General features: G+C 46.6%; 1 protein-coding gene across 1 annotated transcript in view; it reads left to right on the forward strand.

Annotated features, from left to right (window-relative positions):
• Positions 1–17,468, forward strand: part of LOC130290949 (WD repeat-containing protein 62-like) — a 67,079-nt gene that overhangs the window by 12,795 nt on the left and 36,816 nt on the right. The window contains exons 9-14 of the mRNA XM_056539212.1: positions 2,196–2,385; positions 11,175–11,309; positions 12,484–12,650; positions 12,821–12,912; positions 16,714–16,839; positions 16,933–17,003. Of these exons, the coding sequence (XP_056395187.1) occupies positions 2,196–2,385; positions 11,175–11,309; positions 12,484–12,650; positions 12,821–12,912; positions 16,714–16,839; positions 16,933–17,003 (781 nt within the window). The remainder of the gene's footprint in view (positions 1–2,195; positions 2,386–11,174; positions 11,310–12,483; positions 12,651–12,820; positions 12,913–16,713; positions 16,840–16,932; positions 17,004–17,468) is intronic.

The following is a 17,468-nucleotide window of genomic DNA, read 5'->3' on the forward strand; positions in this document are numbered from 1 at the left end:
GACACCAGGGTGAGGGCTCCGCTGTAATGCTTGTCCTACCGCCACCCTTCTCAAGAGCGATAGGGACGTAGAGAATAATTGAATTCCACAACCGGAGAGTTTGCTGAAAACAGTTTTAACTTTTAATGAAGATTTTATGCAAGCTTCACAACAGGAACAGTCTCTGTACATGCAAAGTCTCTTAGAGATTGACAGCGGTTGGGACTTTAAGCGTTTTTGAGTCCTTAGACTGTTATGCGCTGTTCCACTGGATTTAGGGGATTTAGTTGCGGTCCAGTAGTCATGCTAGCTTTAGCGGGGATTAGTTTAAAACTCACGGTTTAGTTTAGGCTGGGGCCGGTAGGTTTTCTGGCCTAGCGTGTCTTTGAAAGTTGCGCAGATCCGTCCTGCTAGTCCGGCATCCACGAGAGCAGCAACCCAAGAGAGCGATAATTGGCTACAGCTCCCTTATATGGGCAGGGGCTGGACTAGAGCTAATTGTCCAATACTTCTGTCAATCACTTTCACAAAGGGTTATGTGTAACATGTGACCCAGGACCTCCAAAGGTCCTCCAACATACCATAGAGGAATTAACATGGTCACAAGACCGAAGGTCCTGCGACGCTAACAAGGTAAGCATACTATAAATTATACTAAATATACACTATTATTAAATATGTACATATAAACTTCACAGAATTAGAATAGAGAAGAGGCGACTAGGGGCTGTCCCACCTGGGGAATCCTACCTGAGCGTAGTTACTCTGACTTTGGGGACCACCATACAAGGTACGGTATGCAATACAGTACCGGGACACCACAGTTTTTCACAAAGACTTTAAAGGGGTTTATCTTGACCCCAGCAATGGGGAAGCCAGATATAGGCAGACATTTCCCCTGCGGTAGAAGAAGGATAATACCCAGCACTCGCTAGTAATGCACAGTGAAGAATTATTATGCCATAGTGAAGTACAAGGACGAGTTTCGGCGTGGGAGCCTTCCTCAGCTGTCTGCCTCAGGCAGACAGCTGAGGAAGGCTCCAACGCTGAAACACGTCCTTGTACTACATTATGGCATAATAAATCTTCACTTTACATTACTGGTGAGTGCTGGGTATCATTTTTCAGTGGCTTTACCCTCCCTCATCCACCATGGCAGATTCCACGGAAGTGCCGACATATCCCTATATTGAATTACCACTGCGGTGGCCACTGCTGGAGACGTGTAGTATTACATGACAGCTATTCAAATACAAGACTATATAGTGCAAGGATCTGCTGGGTCACCAGTCCAGGAGCTGCTCTGTGTTGCTAATATTTCTCAAAACCAGTGAACAGTGACCAAGAGATCAACGACAAAACATTTAATTGACTTTGACTAAATAGGACCGTAACTTGATCGTCGTTATGAGTTATTCTTCCTCCTTGCAATAGTTTCCATGTCATCTCCCTGTTGGGTTTATGGACAGTACTATTCTACTCTAGCTTCAAAAAGTCAGATAAATGGCAGAAAATTCTGCAACTTTGAATGCAGCATGTGCTTAAAAGGGTATTCCGGGAAAAAAACTTTATTTTTTTTTTTATTTTTTTATTTTTTTTTTGACAACTGGCTCCAGAAAGTTAAACAGATTTGTAAATTACTTCTATTAAAACATCTTAATCCTTCCAATAGTTATCAGCTGCTGAAGTGGAGTTGTTCTTTTCTGTCTGACCACAGTGCTCTCTGCTGACACCTCTGTCTGTCTCAGGAACTGTCCAGAGCATGAGAGGTTTTATATGGGGATTTGCTCCTACTCTGGACAGCCCCAGACACAGGTGTCATCAGAGAGCACTTAGACAGAAAAGAACTCCACTTCAGCAGCTAAGTACTGGAAGGATGAATATTTTTTAATAGAAGTAATTTACAAATCTGTTTAACTTTCGGGCACCAGTTGATATATAAAAAGTTTTTCCTGGAATACCCCTTTTAAGCCACTACAAATTTAATTCTAATACATGTGACAGTAACAGAAATGTTTGCCAAAAATCTGCTGTGTGTGAATATAGCCTTATACATTTATGCTATGGCTATAAAAGTAACTAAAATCTTGTAAAACCCTGATCACAATGTGACCTTACGACTATCTCTGGTTACAACTTAGCAACTAAAAAGTTGAAGATTGAAGTTGGCCTTGTACGGTTACCATTTTAATTGTTGCTTAATTTTCTATTTTAAGCACACTGTTTACAAAACAAGGCAATAGCAGCTATCCGGACACGTGCGCCCTGGTGTATGATGGAGGCAACCAATGGCTGTGCTGTGTGTACAATGACCACAGCGTCTATGTCTGGGATGTCAGTAACACTCGCAAGGTGGGGAAGGTCTATTCAGCCCTGTACCACAGCTCCTACGTCTGGAACATAGAGGTGAGTGTTCACATAGAATGACTTTGCTTAGGAGGAAAGCTGCATTCACAGCCTTGTATTTAAAGTGTACCCGTCAGATCCAACAAAAAAATGTTTTTTTAATATATCACCCAGTACATAATCCTGACCATGTACATCAATTTTTTATGTGTCTAGCACCTTTATTTATTTTTTTATTACACTTTTAATTTAGCTCACTAGTCTGAATTCCTCTCAAAGGGAGGGGGTGTGGCCTCACTGTGCAGGTCTCCGCCCCCTCCCTCAGTATGCTGTCTGCTCACATCTCCCCTAGCATTAGCAAAACTACAACTCCCAGCTTGTCCTCACTGACAGTAGCGGGACACAAGATGACAGTGGGAGGATTTTTGTGAGCCCTGCACTCACAGCTGTCAATCAAGGAAGTGTGTCCATGACATAGGTGATGACGCATGGACACAGCAGGACTAATATGTGTCCAAGCAGGCAGGTGGGGGGGGGGGGGGCAGTTGTTTGACTGGATTTTTCAGTATGAAATACTGAAAATGTTCTAATTAAAGCAATTGCAAAACCTATTGGTTATACATGCTTTACAACATATCAAAAGTTTTTGTATCTGACAGTGACCATTTTCCAGTCTCTAAGAAATGCCATTTATTTCTGATCAGTGGGATCTGACTTCTGGGACCCCCATCAGTCCGAAAGTTAAAGTGGTCTTGGTGTTGTGTCCCCTTTGTAATATCCCCTGCATCGCAAGTGTTGCTGTACGAGGAAAAACTGGCAGCGATGGCAGTCGGCCCCCTCTCATTCGTTGGGCAGCGATGGCAGTCGGACCCCCTCATACATCAGGAAGTGATGGCATCTCTTATAGATGGAAGCATCCCCTTTTAACCTCTTAAGGACGTAGGGCATACCTGTATTGCCTGCGCCCGGTCCCAATCTATAACGTGGGGTCATGCCGTGACCCTGCGTCAAAGCGGGTTGGTCCCGGTGGCTAATGAAAGCCGGGACCCTGGGCTAATAGCATCCGGCAAAGATCGTTGTGCCTCACACTATTAACCCTTTAGATGCAAAGTTGATTGCCGTGTCTAAAGTAACAAAAATACACTCCCGGCAGCTCAGTCAGGCTGATCGGGACCATCATGGTGAAATCGCAATGTCCCAATCAGCTAAAACGTGAGCAGAGGGTCCGTTACCTTCCTCCTGCGCGTCCGAAGGCTTGAGCAATCGACCGCAGATAACACTGATCATTGCCATGTTAATGCATGGCAATGATCTGTGTAGAAGATCTGTGTGTGCAGTGTTATAACCGCCTTTGGGAGCTATAACCTTGCAAAAAAAAGTGTGAAAAAAAAGTTAAGATCATTTAACCCCTTCCCTAATAAAAGTAAGAATCACACCCCTTTCCCCATTAAAAAAAAAAAAAAAAAACTCTAAAAATAAACATGTGGTATCGCCACATGCGGAAATATCCGAACTATAAAAATACATAGTTAATTAAACCACATGGTCAAAAAAAATTCCAAAAGTCCAAAATAGCGTATTTTTGGTCACTTTTTAGATCATGAAAAAATGAATAAAAAATAAATAAAAAAGTCCGATCAATACAAAAATGGTACCGATAAAAACTGATAAAAACCCATTGCGAGTAATGGGGCACAGACATTGCGTATATGCGCTGTTCATCCCCCCTCGCCAACGGTCAGCGCCTGGGTTGGTACCTCATGGGTCCGGGTCCCCCTATTTCCCTGCTTGCCTCGCTCGCGCATAGCAGCCAGGCGTGATGCAGGTAACTAAAGCTGACTGAAGACTTCACTGAAGACCCCATTAGGTAAGTTCTTCTGACTGAGGTAAGTACTTTCCCCCTTTTTCTCCATAGGTACGGACTTGCAACCTCTGGAGACCCCCTGTTTTTGGCCCACCTTTCAGGTTATGGGGCTGGTTTATACAGGGGCTGGATTTTTATTCTGGGGAGCAGTGGCATTTCAGGGGGCATGTAATTTTATGGGGCACTTCACTGTGTGTGTGTGTGCGCTTTTCACTGTATGTGTGTGTGTGTGTGTGTGTGTGTGTATAGCGCCTTATATGTGGCTCTCAGCCGCGGCGCTGGTTCCTGCCGGGCTCTCTCAGCGCCGGCTTACTCTCCTCCGCCAGTGCCTTATATGCGGCTACAGCCGCGGTGCTGGTTCGGGCCGGATGCTCTCAGCGCTGGCTCATCTTCACTTCTCATGCAGTGCCTTATATGCGGCTGAAAGCCGCGGCGCTAGTACGGGCTGGGCGCTCTCAGCGCCGGCTTACTTTCACTTTCTCCGGCAGTCTCTGCCCGCGTACAGGCCGCCCGCTCTGTTCCCCCGAGCGCATATGCGGCTGACATGTGCGCTCTTCAGAGGCGCGAAGTAGCCTCCAATCAGCGCCATGGGCGCGAATTTCAGTTTGGAGGGGCCTATTAGTTAGTGCCTCTGCTTTAGGCACGCCCCTCTCTCCCTATTGGCTGACACTCTAGCTGCACGGAGCAGAGTTCTCCTCTCTGCCGCTGCCTAGGGTCACAGACTAGGGTGAGAAAGTCCCTGTCTTTTTTTTCTCTTCATGTCAGTACCCAGAGCTGTTCCTCCCTCTAAACAGTATCCGGGAACAGAGTGACTTATTTTGTCTGTAAGCACTGTAATACCAAGTTGCCTGGCTCTGCTGAGCCCACTTGCCCTGCCTGCTCCACTGCTCTCCCAAACCCCCTAGTACCCCCTGGTGCCCTTTCGGTTCCGGTGGATACAGCTGCCTGGGTTTCTTCCCTGACCCAGTATATGGCTGACTTGACCCAAGTCTCCCGTTCGGTGGCTGAGGCCTCCCGGGAAGTGGTGTCCGCCTTGTGGGGGTCTTTCTTGCGCAGGGCCTCTGAGAGGGCCCGCTCCTCGTCTCCACATACTTCACGCTCTCACAAGCGTACTAGGGGTGCCTTGTCTGACTCTTCCATTGGGTCTTCAGATAGATATGGGCGTTCCCCTCGTGGGTCCCGCCCCCTGTCATCTGGGCACAAACGTCGCTCCTCCAGAGCCGCGTACCCGGTCAAGGTCGCCCCCCCCTCCAGGACTGCCTCTACTCGTTGACGTTCTCCTGGTGAACTGGCGGATGAGGCTTCCGAGCCGGCATCTGACTCAGAGGATCGCTCGGATTCAGTTGAAATGGTGTACTCATTGGTGACAGCCACAAGAGACACCTTTCACTTAGAGGACCCAGGATCTTCGGATGTCACTCCAGGAGTATCCTTTCATCGTACTAAGCCAACACCTCAAAGGTTCAGCTCTCACGCTGACTTTGACGACATTCTGGAATCTGCATGGAAACATACAGACAAGAGGTTCCCGGGAATCAAGACAATTCAAGAACGTTATTCATTTGACAAGGCCTTTGTCACCTAAGTGGTTTTCCCTCCCTCTGTGGATCCACCAATCTCCCGGATCTCTAAGGCGACTACACTGCCACTGGCAGATGCCGCTGTCTTCAAGGATTCCACAGACAAGAAGGTAGAATCCTTAGCAAGGTTTGCCTCTGAAGCAGCTGGCTCTTCTCTTCTTCCCATCTTCGCCTCGACAGAGTGCTGCCAAGAGCTCCATCAGGATATCTTAGCGGGATCCCCCCCAGAGGATCTATCTGTCCTGGCTCTCCAATGCTCTAAATCTGGGGACTTCCTGTGCGCAGCTTCCAGGCAGTCAGCCCGTTGTCCTGCCTTTTCTGTGTGTCACCTAGCGGCTCTCCGCCGCTCTATGTGGCTTAAAGCTTGGAATGCGGATGCCGCTTCCAAAAGGTCTTTTTCGGGTGGCTGTCCTTTCGGCAAGCACCTTGATGTGATTTTCTCTGAGGCGACGGGTGGTAAGAGTTCCTTGTTGCCTCAAAATAAGGCTTGCCCTACTTCTCAAAGGAAGTCCTCTTCCCCTTTCGGACCTTTGGCTCCAGCAAAGGGTCCGGGCAGGCGCCTTCGTGGGACAGGAAGGCTCCCTCGTTCCTGGCGCGCCCGTCTTGGAAGTCGGACTCTAACCGGTACGACCGTTTTGCGCCCAAATCAGGCAACCGCAAACCCACTTCGGCATGAAGTGGGCCCCCAACCGCGGCTTTTTTTCTTGGGTGGGAGGTAGTCTCTTACCTTTTCGAGACATCTGGACCTTGGGTCAGGGACGTGGTGTCCAAAGGTTACCGAATCAAATTCGCCTCCCTTCCGGGGGATCGCTTTTTTTCGATCCCGGGGCCCCCGGTCGCCTTCTCTGGCGAAGCTATTTCGAGAGGCGCTCCAGTCTCTGCTTCTCCAGGGGGTTATCATTCCCGTTCCTCCAGGGGAACGGTTCCGGGGTTTCTATTCCAGTCTCTTTGTGGTTCCCAAGAAGGACTGTTCTGTGCGATCAATCCTAGACCTCAAGCGTCTCAACCATCATCTTCTGTTCCGTCACTTCCGAATGGAATCTCTGGGTTCGGTGGTGGCGTCCCTGGAACAAGGGGAGTTCTTTAATCGGTGGATATCAAGGATACCTACCTCCATGTGCCAATATTTACAGACTATCATCGGTACCTCCGCTTTGCGGTTCCGGAGGGGCATTTCGTAGCCCTCCCCTTCGGTCTGGTCTCGGCTCCTCGGGTATTTACCAAGATCCTTGCGCCAGTGATGGGCCTGTTACCGTCGAGGGGAGGCTCAGTGATACCCTACCTGGACGACCTTCTCATCAAGGCTCCAACCAGAGCCCAGACTCTGGAGAATGTGGACGTCACTCTCCACACTCTGGATCGCTTCGGGTGGATGGTCAATCGGGACAAGTCAGTCCTTTGTCCTACCCAGTCTATAACCTTCTTGGGACTTTGCCTCGACACGGCCTCTGCCGAATTTGCCTCCCCCTGGACAAACGTCTGGCGCTTCTGTCAGGTTCTGCTCCTTTCAGACCCAGGTCAGTCCCCATTCCGCACTTGTATGGAAGTCCTGGGTAAGATGGTGGCAACTATGGAGGCCGTACCCCTTGCCCAGTTTCTTTGCCGCCCCCTTCTACTGGCGATTCTCTCTCGGTGGGACAGGTCTCCTCTGTCCCTCGATCGTCAGATTGTTTTCCCTCGCTGGGTCCGTCAGTCTCTGCTCTGGTTGCTCGGCCCCCCCCCCTTCTTCTCAAAGGGCGGTCATTTCTTTCCCTTCTCTGGCAGTGCGGTCATTTCTTCCCCTTCACTGACAGGTAGTTACAACGGATGCCAGCCTGTCGGGCTGGGGCGGCGTGTCAGGGATTGGACGGTTCAGGGACTCTGGTCTCCCCGAGAGACCCTTCTTCCGATGAACATATTGGAATTACGGGCGATTCTTCTTGTCTTCTTCATTGGGAGTCCCGGCTTCAGTCCCTTCCTGCCCACGTCCAGTCGGACAACGCCACGGCCGTGGCGTGCATAAATCGACAAGGCGGCACTCTCTGCTCAGCAGCCATGGCCGAGGTGACCAGGATTCTCCTCTGGGCAGAAAGAAAGTCCCGGGACCCTCAGGCTCTGCCGTGGCACCCTAGTGTTTCCTTTGGCGGGGTTGCCCTACCCTATCTGTTCCCTCCCCTTCCGCTCCTTCCCAGGGCTCTGAGGAAGCTCAAAACAGAGGGCGTTCCCGCCATTCTGGTAGCTCCAGATTGGCCCTGAAGGTCGTGGTACGCCGACGTAGTCAGGCTCCTGGACAACGCTCCACTGCGCCTTCCGCTCTGTCCGGACCTGCTCTCTCAGGGTCCTCCTTGCCATCCCAATTTACAGTCGCTGCAATTTGACGGCGTGGCGATTGAGACCGCGGTTTTGAGGGCCCGCGGGTTCTCTTCCCAAGTCATTCACACCATGCTCAGGGCTCGTAAGCCCACCTCCGCAAGAATTTACCACCGTACTTTGCGGTCTTATTTTCGTTGGTGTGAAGCTCAGGACTTATCCCCTGTAACCTTCTCGGTTCCCCGTCTTCTCTCCTATTTCCAGTTGGGTTTGGAACTGGGGTTGTCTCTCAGTTCCCTTAAAGGTCAGGTTTCGGCCCTTGCTATTCTTTTCCAGCAGCCTCTGGCTTCTAATTCTCATGTCTGGACCTTCCTTCAAGGAGTGGCGCATGCTGTTCCTCCTTATCGGTCACCCTCTCCCCCTTGGTGCTTGAATCTGGTTCTGAGTGCCCTCCAGGGTGAACCCTTTCAGCCCCTTAGAGAGGTGTCTCTCCGCCTCCTTTCTTGGAAAGTGGCGTTTCTTGTTGCTATCGCCTCCATCCGGAGGGTGTCTGAATTGGCAACTCTCTCCTGCTGTTCTCAGTTTCTGGTGATCCACCAGGACAAGGTTGTTTTCCGGCCAGATCCTTCCTTTTTGCCTAAGGTGGTTTCGGCCTTTTATCTCGATGAGGACATTGTCCTCCCGTCTTTTTGTCCTGCTCCTTCTCATCCTAAGGAGCGCTTACTACAGAAGCTGGATGTAGTTCGGGCTGTTCGGTCTTATCTCTCAATCACTTCTTTGTTTCGTCAGTGTGATTCCTTTTTCGTCCTTACGGAAGCTTGCGTAGGGGACAGTCTGCTTCCAAGGCCACCATTTCTCGGTGGGTTCGGTCCGCCATTTCGGAAGCCTATCGCTGTAAGGGGAAGATTCCTCCTTTCAGGGTTGGGGCTCTGTTGGGGCATCCTGGGCTCTCCAGAGTAGAGCCTCGGCCTCGCAGATTTGCAAGGCGGCTACCCGGTCGTCTTGGCACACTTTCTCGAGGTTCTACCGAGTTCATACCTTCGCGTCGGCTTATGCTAGTCTGGGCCGTAACGTGTTGCAGGCGGCAGTGAAACGGCCGTCTGCCTGACTGCTTATCTGCCCACCCAAGGGACGGCTTTGGTACGTCCCACGGTCTGTGTCCCCCAATGGAGCCGATAGAGAAAAGGAGATTTTTGTTTACTTACCGTAAAATCTTTCTCAAAGGATCCATTGGGGGACACAGCTCCCGCCCTTTTTTGGGGTTTCCTTTCCTTTTTTCCGAGGGTGTGTTCAGTTATTTTTTTTTCTTCTGGTTCTCGGACAGTTTGGGTTTTCTTTGACCTGTTGGTCTCCTCCTATTGCTCTGGAACTTAAACTGATTAGCTCAGAGCCTGAAGGCGGTTATATCCTGCTGGGAGGAGACGACTTTTTTTATTACCATAGTGTCACACCTCCTAGAGACAGCAAGATACACCCACGGTCTGTGTCCCCCAATGGATCCTTTTGAGAAAGAGATTTTACGGTAAGTAAACAAAAATCTCCTTTTTTTTCTTAAATTTTGTCACAAAATGTATTATTTTTTTTTTCCGTTTCACCGTGGATTTTTTGGTAAAATGACTAATGTCATTACAAAGTAGAATTGGTGGTGCAAAAAATAAGCTATAATATGGAATTTTAGGTGCAAAATTTTAAGGGTTATGATTTTTAAAAGGTAAGGAGGAAAAATGACGAAAGTGCTGATCATCATCTTTTACTTTTAATTTATTTTCTTGTAAACAAGAATGTTCCCATTCAAAGATGAAAAGCAGTGATCTTGAAAATGAAGGCTGTATTGGTGCGCCATGTCTATTGATAAACTGCAATACCTGTGTAATGATAAAGTAGGTGACCACGGCTCATCACCAGCAGATCGCCTTTATAGACTCAAAATATGAAATTAAGAAAGAGGGGAATAACTGAATGGTCAACAGCAGTTTGTTAATGGTTTCCAAGCGGTAACAGGATGTACTTAAAGGGGTACTCCACCCCTAGACATCTTATCCCCTATCCAAAGGATAGGGGATAAGATGTCAGATCGCCGGGGTCCCACTGCTGGGGACCCCCGGGATCTTCGCTGTGGCACCGCACTATTATTACTGCACAGAGCGAGTTTGCTCTGCACGTAATGACGGGCAATACAGGGGCCGGAGCATCGTTACCTCACGGCTCCGCCCCTCATGACATCACGGCCCGCCCCCTCAATACAAGTCTATGGGAGGGGGCGTGGTGGTCGTCACGCCCCCACCATAGACTTGCATTAAGGGGGCGGGCCGTGATGTCACGAGGGGCGGAGCCATGACGTCACGCTGCTCCGTCCCCTGTATCGCCCGTCATTACGTGCAGAGCAAACTCGCTCTGTGCAGTAACAATAGCGCGGTGCCGCAGCGACGATCCCGGGGGTCCCCAGCAGCGGGAATCCGGCGAGCTGACATCTTATCCCCTATCCTTTTGGATAGGGGATGAGATGTCTAGGGGCGGAGTACCCCTTTAAAGGAGAACCTCAGCCTCAAAATAAGCAGCTGATTGCAGGGGGGGGGGGTCACACCGCGCGCGATCTCCGGAACAGCACCCAGCTCTCTCGATGAGGAGCGTGTGTCGTCTACTGGGGGTGCCAGCAGTGAGACCCTCCGCGATCAGCTACTAATTTTCTATCCTGTGGTGGGGGAGAAGTTATTCTTTGCTGGAGTTCTCCTTTAAAGGGGTATTCCGCTGCTCAGCGTTTGGAACAAAGTGTTCCGAACACTGGAGCTGGGAGCTTGTGATGTCATAGCCCCGCCCCCTCATGACGTCACTTACCGCCCCCTCAATGCAAGTCTATGGGAGGGGGCGTGGCAGCCGTGCATTGAGGGGGCGAGGTGTGACATCATGAGGGGGCGGGGCTATGACGTCACGGGCTCCCGACTTCAGCGTTCAGAACACTTTGTTCCAAACGCTAAGCAGCGGAGTACCTTTTTAATTCGTACACTTCACTTCAAAGACTTGGTTATGTCGAATTTGGTGCAAAAATGAATTCAAGGTGGAGCTTTGTATCAAACAGAATATTTATCCTTCTCTTCTGTCTATTTTCTGCCATGTAGATCTATCCAGAGAGCGGACAGATACGAGGATTAACCCGTGGTTCGTTCTTCACCTGTTCTTCTGACAACACCATCCGTCTTTGGAGCCTGGAGAGGAGCCCGGACCTCGGGATGAAGAGGAATATCTACAGTAATGTAATGATGTGACATGGGGTTGGTTTTATCTGCCCGATCTCATTGTTGTGCTACGTGTGTGTGTATGTGTGTGTGTGAATATATATTATATATACATTCACACATAGCATTTTATTATTTTGATATTATTGTATTATTATCAATATTAATAATAATAAAATTATATAATAAAAGAATGCAGAAAAAAAAAAAAAAAATATATATATATATATATATATATATATATATATATATATATATATAATTTACTTTTTGAGAGCCCATTGCTCTTTCAGGATCAGTTTTTCCCCAGTACAGTAGTCCCTCAAGTTACAATATTAATTGGTTCCAGGACGACCATTGTATGTTGAAACCATCGTATGTTGAGACCAGAACTCTATGGAAACCTGGCAATTGGTTCTGAAGCCCCCAAAATGTCATCCAAAAATAGGAAAATGTGAGGATTAAAGAAAACTAAGTAGATAACTAATATAGATAAAGCAAATCCTTCCATATAAAAGTAAGAAGGATCTGCTGGGAGTTGTAATCACTGTCTATTTCAGTGTTTCCCAACCAGAGTGCCTCCAGCTGTTGCAAAACTACAACTCCCAGCATGCCCGGACAGCCTTCGGCTGTCCGGGCATGCTGGGAGTTGTAGTTTTGCAACAGCTGGAGGCACCCTCTTTGGGAAACACTGGTTTGTGTAGAGAACAGGAGCTTCTTCAGGGTCCTGTACAGAACACGCAATGTCCTAAAGAAAGGAAAATGGAGCCGCCCTCACCTGGTGTCCAAAGGAGCAGCTAACCCTGGCACAGGTAAAGAGTACAGAACATGTAATACCTCCCTGTACTGTAGGGGTGCTACCAGACACCAGTCAGTGCATACACTTCAGTAATACAGGTAAAGAGTAGTACAGAACATGTAATAACTCCCTGTACTGTAGGGGGCACTACCAGAGAGCCAGCCAGTGCATACGCTTTAGAAATACAGGTGTTTTACCAGTGAATGTCCATTCTGATTGGTCGGTTCTTCCGGCCATTGACACGTTTCACAGATCTGGACTGTCTGTAGCAATGTATGTGGAGTCTGGTTTTAATTTACAATGGTCCAGAAAAGACCATTGTATGTTGAGGGTGTTATGTGTTTGTGTGTATGTATATATAATTTTTTTATTTATATTAGATTTATTTTTCAGGATTTATATAAAGTGATCTATGTCAATGACAATGTGGTATACTTGAAGGACACCTCAGGCACCACAGAAAAGCCTGAGCCCAAAGACTCAAAAAGTGGTATTCGTGTGCTAAAAATTCGCCATGATGGGTGTCAGCTCGCCTCCGGAGACCGGACAGGAAACATACAGTAATTTTCTTCCTCATAAATCTAGTATTTGTAATTTTGCAACGACCCTCAACTTGGAGAAGGGGGGGAAAGAGTTTTTATGAAGTGCTTTTATATATATATATATATATATATATATATATATATATATATATATATATATATATATATATTTATTTTTCCCGCTCCAGAATTCATGATTTGCGAACTTTTGAGGAGCTGATAACAATTGAAGCACATGATGGCGAGGTTCTATGTCTTGAATACTCCAAGCCCTGGAGCGGTAGGTGTTAAAAGAATTCTATCATCTTGTCCAAGTTTGTTTATTTCCATTTAAAAGCTTTATGGCTTTATTCTCATGTTTTACTTTTGATCAGTTTTTAGCGAAAAGCAGAATGGAAAGGAAACATTTGCCCAGTCTGTTTGTGTTTAAGGGTGCATTCCCACGTGGCGTATTTTGCTGCGTATTTGCTGCTGCGTATTTTCCTACCCATTGACTTCAACGGGAAAATAAAATATGCAGCAGCAAATACGCAGCAAAATACGGCAAGTGGGAATGCACCCTTAAACTTATTCCTGTTTTTGCCTGAAAATACAGACTGAAAAATACTATATGTGATCCGTAGCACTTTTCACAAAACCAAGATGGAAAGTGTCAGCCTATAGTTTGTTCCTATGTGTAATTTGGAAGAATATCTCCAGCCACATACAGTGTTATCAGTAACCCGTTGTTATTGAAGGTTTAAAAATGTTATAAATGTTTTATTATACCAGAAGGACATAATATAATGCTACCCCCTATGTACAAGAATATAACTACTATAATAGAGTGTAGAAGGAATAACGGGGACGTCACTCACCGGGATGCGGTACAAAACTCACGGCTGTAACCCAGCTCACGGCTGATCAAGCTGCGGCTCTGATGTCCGTGCCACCCGTGTGTCTGCACTGTTGAAATAAAGAGGTTTTGTACCGCATCCCGGTGAGTGACGTCCCCGTTATTCCTTCTACACTCTATGAATGGAAACTTTGCTCCGAAGGACTGGGAACCCGAAGGTTAGCGGTATTTCATGTGTATGACTGCTATTGCCAGTTTAACTCCATGCATGCCAACATAGTGAGCAGCTGACTTTATAGGCTGTATTGAGGTAGCGGTGCCGACCAGCTTGTTTCTCACACCGTTGTATAACTACTATAATACTGCTCCTATATACAAGAATATAACTGCTATAATACTGCCCCAATATACAAGAATATAACTTCTATAATACTGCTCCTATATACAAGAATATAACTACTATAATACTGCTCCTATATACAAGAATATAACTACTATAATACTGCTCCTATATACAAGAATATAACTACTATAATACTGCCCCTATATACAAGAATATAACTACTATAATACTGCCTCCTATATACAAGAATATATCTACTAGAATACTGCTCCTATATACAAGAATATAACCACTATAATACTGCCCCTATATACAAGAATATAACTTCTATAATACTGCCTCCTATATACAAGAATAGAACTACTAAAATACTGCTCTTATATACAAGAATATAATTACTATAATACTGCTCCTATATTCAAGAATATAATACTATAATACTGCCTTCTATATACAAGAATATAACTACTAGAACACTGCTCCTATATACAAGAATATAACTACTATAATACTGCCTTCTATATACAAGAATATAACTACTATAATACTGCCTCTATATACAATAATATAACTACTATAATACTGCTCCTATATACAAGAATATAACTACTATAATACTGCTTCTATATACAAGAATATATCTACTATAATACTGCCTCCTATATACAAGAATATAACTACTATAATACTGCCCCTATATACAAGAATATAACAACTTTAATACTGCTCCTAGGTACAAGAATAACTACTATAATATGGCCTCCTATACACAAGAATATAACTACTAGAATACTGCTCCTATATACAAGAATAGAACTACTATAATACTGCCTCTATATACAAGAATATAACTACTATAATACTGCCTCCTATATACAAGAATATAATTACTATAATACTGCTCCTATATACAAGAATATAACTACTATAATACTGCTCCTATATACAAGAATATAACTACTATAATACTACTCCTATATACAAGAATATAACTACTATAATACTGCTCCTATATACAAGAATATAACTACTATAATACTGCTCCTATATACAAGAATATAACTACTATAATACTGCCTCTTATGTACAAGGATATAACTACTATAATACTGCCTCCTATATACAAGAATATAACTACTATAATCCTGCCTCATATATACAAGAATATAACTACCGTATATACTCGAGTATAAGCCGACCCGAGTATAAGCCGAGACCCCTAATTTCAACCCAAAATCCCAGGAAAAGTTATTGACTCGAGTATAAGCCTAGGGTGGGAAATACATCATCCCCCCCCCTGTCATCATCCAGACCCGTCATTAACATCCTCATCATCATCACCGCCTGTCATCATCCAGACCCTCATCATCATCACCTGTCATCATCCCCTTGTCATCATCCCACACATCCCCCCTTCATCATCCCCTTGTCATCATCCCCACCCCCCTTCATCATCCCCTTGTAATCATCCCACACACCCCCCTTCATCATCCCCTTCATCATCCCCTTGTAATCATCCCACACCCCCCCCCTTCATCATCCCCTTGTCATCATCCCACACATCCCCCCCCTTCATCATCCCCTTGTCATCATCCCCACCCATCCCCCCTTCATCATCCCCACCCATCCCCCCTTCATCATCCCCTTGTCATCATCCCCACCCCCCTTCATCATCCCCTTGTCATCATCCCCACCCCCCTTCATCATCCCCTTGTCATCATCCCTACCCCCTTCATCATCCCCTTGTCATCATCCCCACCCCCATTCATCATCCCCTTGTCATCATCCCCACCCCCATTCATCATCCCCTTGTCATCATCCCACACCCCCCATCATCCCCTTGTCATCATCCCCCCCCCCCTTCATCATCCCCCCCCCCCCCCCCTTCATCATCCTCTTCTCATCATCCGCTCTCAGTGGTCTTCAACCTGCGGACCTCCAGAGGTTTCAAAACTACAACTCCCAGCAAGTCCGGGCAGCCATCGGCTGTCCGGGCTTGCTGGGAGTTGTAGTTTTGAAACCTCCGGAGGTCCGCAGGTTGAAGACCACTGCGGCCTTCGACATCATCCAGCCCCCTCTCACCCCCCTTTAGTTCTGTACAGTACTCACCTCCGCTCTGCGCTGGTCCGGTGCTGCAGAGCTGTCCGGAGAGGAGGTCGTCCGGTGGGATACTGGTTCCGGGCTGCTATCTTCACCGGGGGCGCCTCTTATCCACGCTTCCGGCCCGGAATAGAGGCGTTGCCTTGACAATGACGCAGAAGTACGTTGGCAATGAACGTACCTCTGCGTCGTTGTCAAGGCAACGTGACTATTCTGGGGCCGGGCCCGAAGCGCTTAGAAGAGGCCTCCCCGGTGAAGATAGCAGCCCGGAACCACTATCCCACCGGACCACCTCCTCTCCGAACAGTCCTGCAGCCCTGGACCCGCGTCGAGCAGAGGTGAATACTCTACAGAACTAAAGGGGGTGAGAGGGGGCTGGATGATGTCGAAGGCCGCAGTGGTCTTCAACCTGCGGACCTCCGGAGGTTTCAAAACTACAACTCCCAGCAAGCCCGGACAGCCGATGGCTGCCCGGGCTTGCTGGGAGTTGTAGTTTTGAAACCTCTGGAGGTCCGCAGGTTGTAGACCACTGCGGGTGGAGAGTTCACTCGAGTATAAGCCGAGGGGGGTGTTTTCAGCACGAAAAATCGTGCTGAAAAACTCTGCTTATATACGGTACTATAATACTGCCTCCTATATCCACTATAATACTGCTCCTATATACAAGAATATAACTACAGTTAGCTAAAAGTACATGGCATATTGGGCCGTATACTTAGCTTTACATTGCAAATATAGATAAATGTTCTATGAAATAAATTCCGACCTGCAGAGGAGTCATATATGATCTTTTCTCGTGGCAGGAGTGACTCTTCTAGCCTCGGCCAGCAGAGATCGGTTGATTCACATCCTGAACGTGAACCAGGACTACACCTTACTGCAGACCCTGGATGATCACTCGTCCTCTATAACAGCAGTGAAGTTTGCGGGTAAAGCCTTTTCCTATATGACCAGACCTCGGCTAAGGCCGCTGACGGGCATTATTTCACTTATAACTATGTTTTGCCTGTTGTATCTTCCAGGTGATGAAGAGCAGATGCACATGATAAGCTGCGGAGCAGATAAGAGCATTTATTTCCGTCCTGCCCAGATGGTAATTCATTCATTTATTACTAACCTCTCAATGCCATCACTGCTTATTGCTCTTCTGGGAAATATCGAATCTAATCCTTTTAGTATCCTCCAAAAATAAGTGGCATCAGATATGGGGGGAGGACTTGCAGCAGGCTCTTTCAGTCAAGTGCAGAGGACACCGACCAATGCAGTTCAATAGAACTGCATTGATCTATATGAGGAATGTAATGATTTCTTCTTAGGCTGGGTTCACACCACGTTTTTGCAATACAGTTGCCATATCAGGTTTTTGATTTAAAAATAAAAAAAATCCTCAAAACCTGACTAAACTGTATCAAAACGTGTGTCCAAATTTTAATCCGTATACGGTTAAAAAGAGTGTAAGGTTTTGAAAAATTATGTCCGGTCGCATCCATTTTTTTAAAGAAAAAAAGTATTTTAACTTTTCATTCCATTATGAATAAAGTTTCATTTGTTTGATTGA

Source organism: Hyla sarda, chromosome 9 (assembly GCF_029499605.1).
Source record: "Hyla sarda isolate aHylSar1 chromosome 9, aHylSar1.hap1, whole genome shotgun sequence".
Lineage (NCBI taxonomy): Eukaryota > Metazoa > Chordata > Amphibia > Anura > Hylidae > Hyla > Hyla sarda.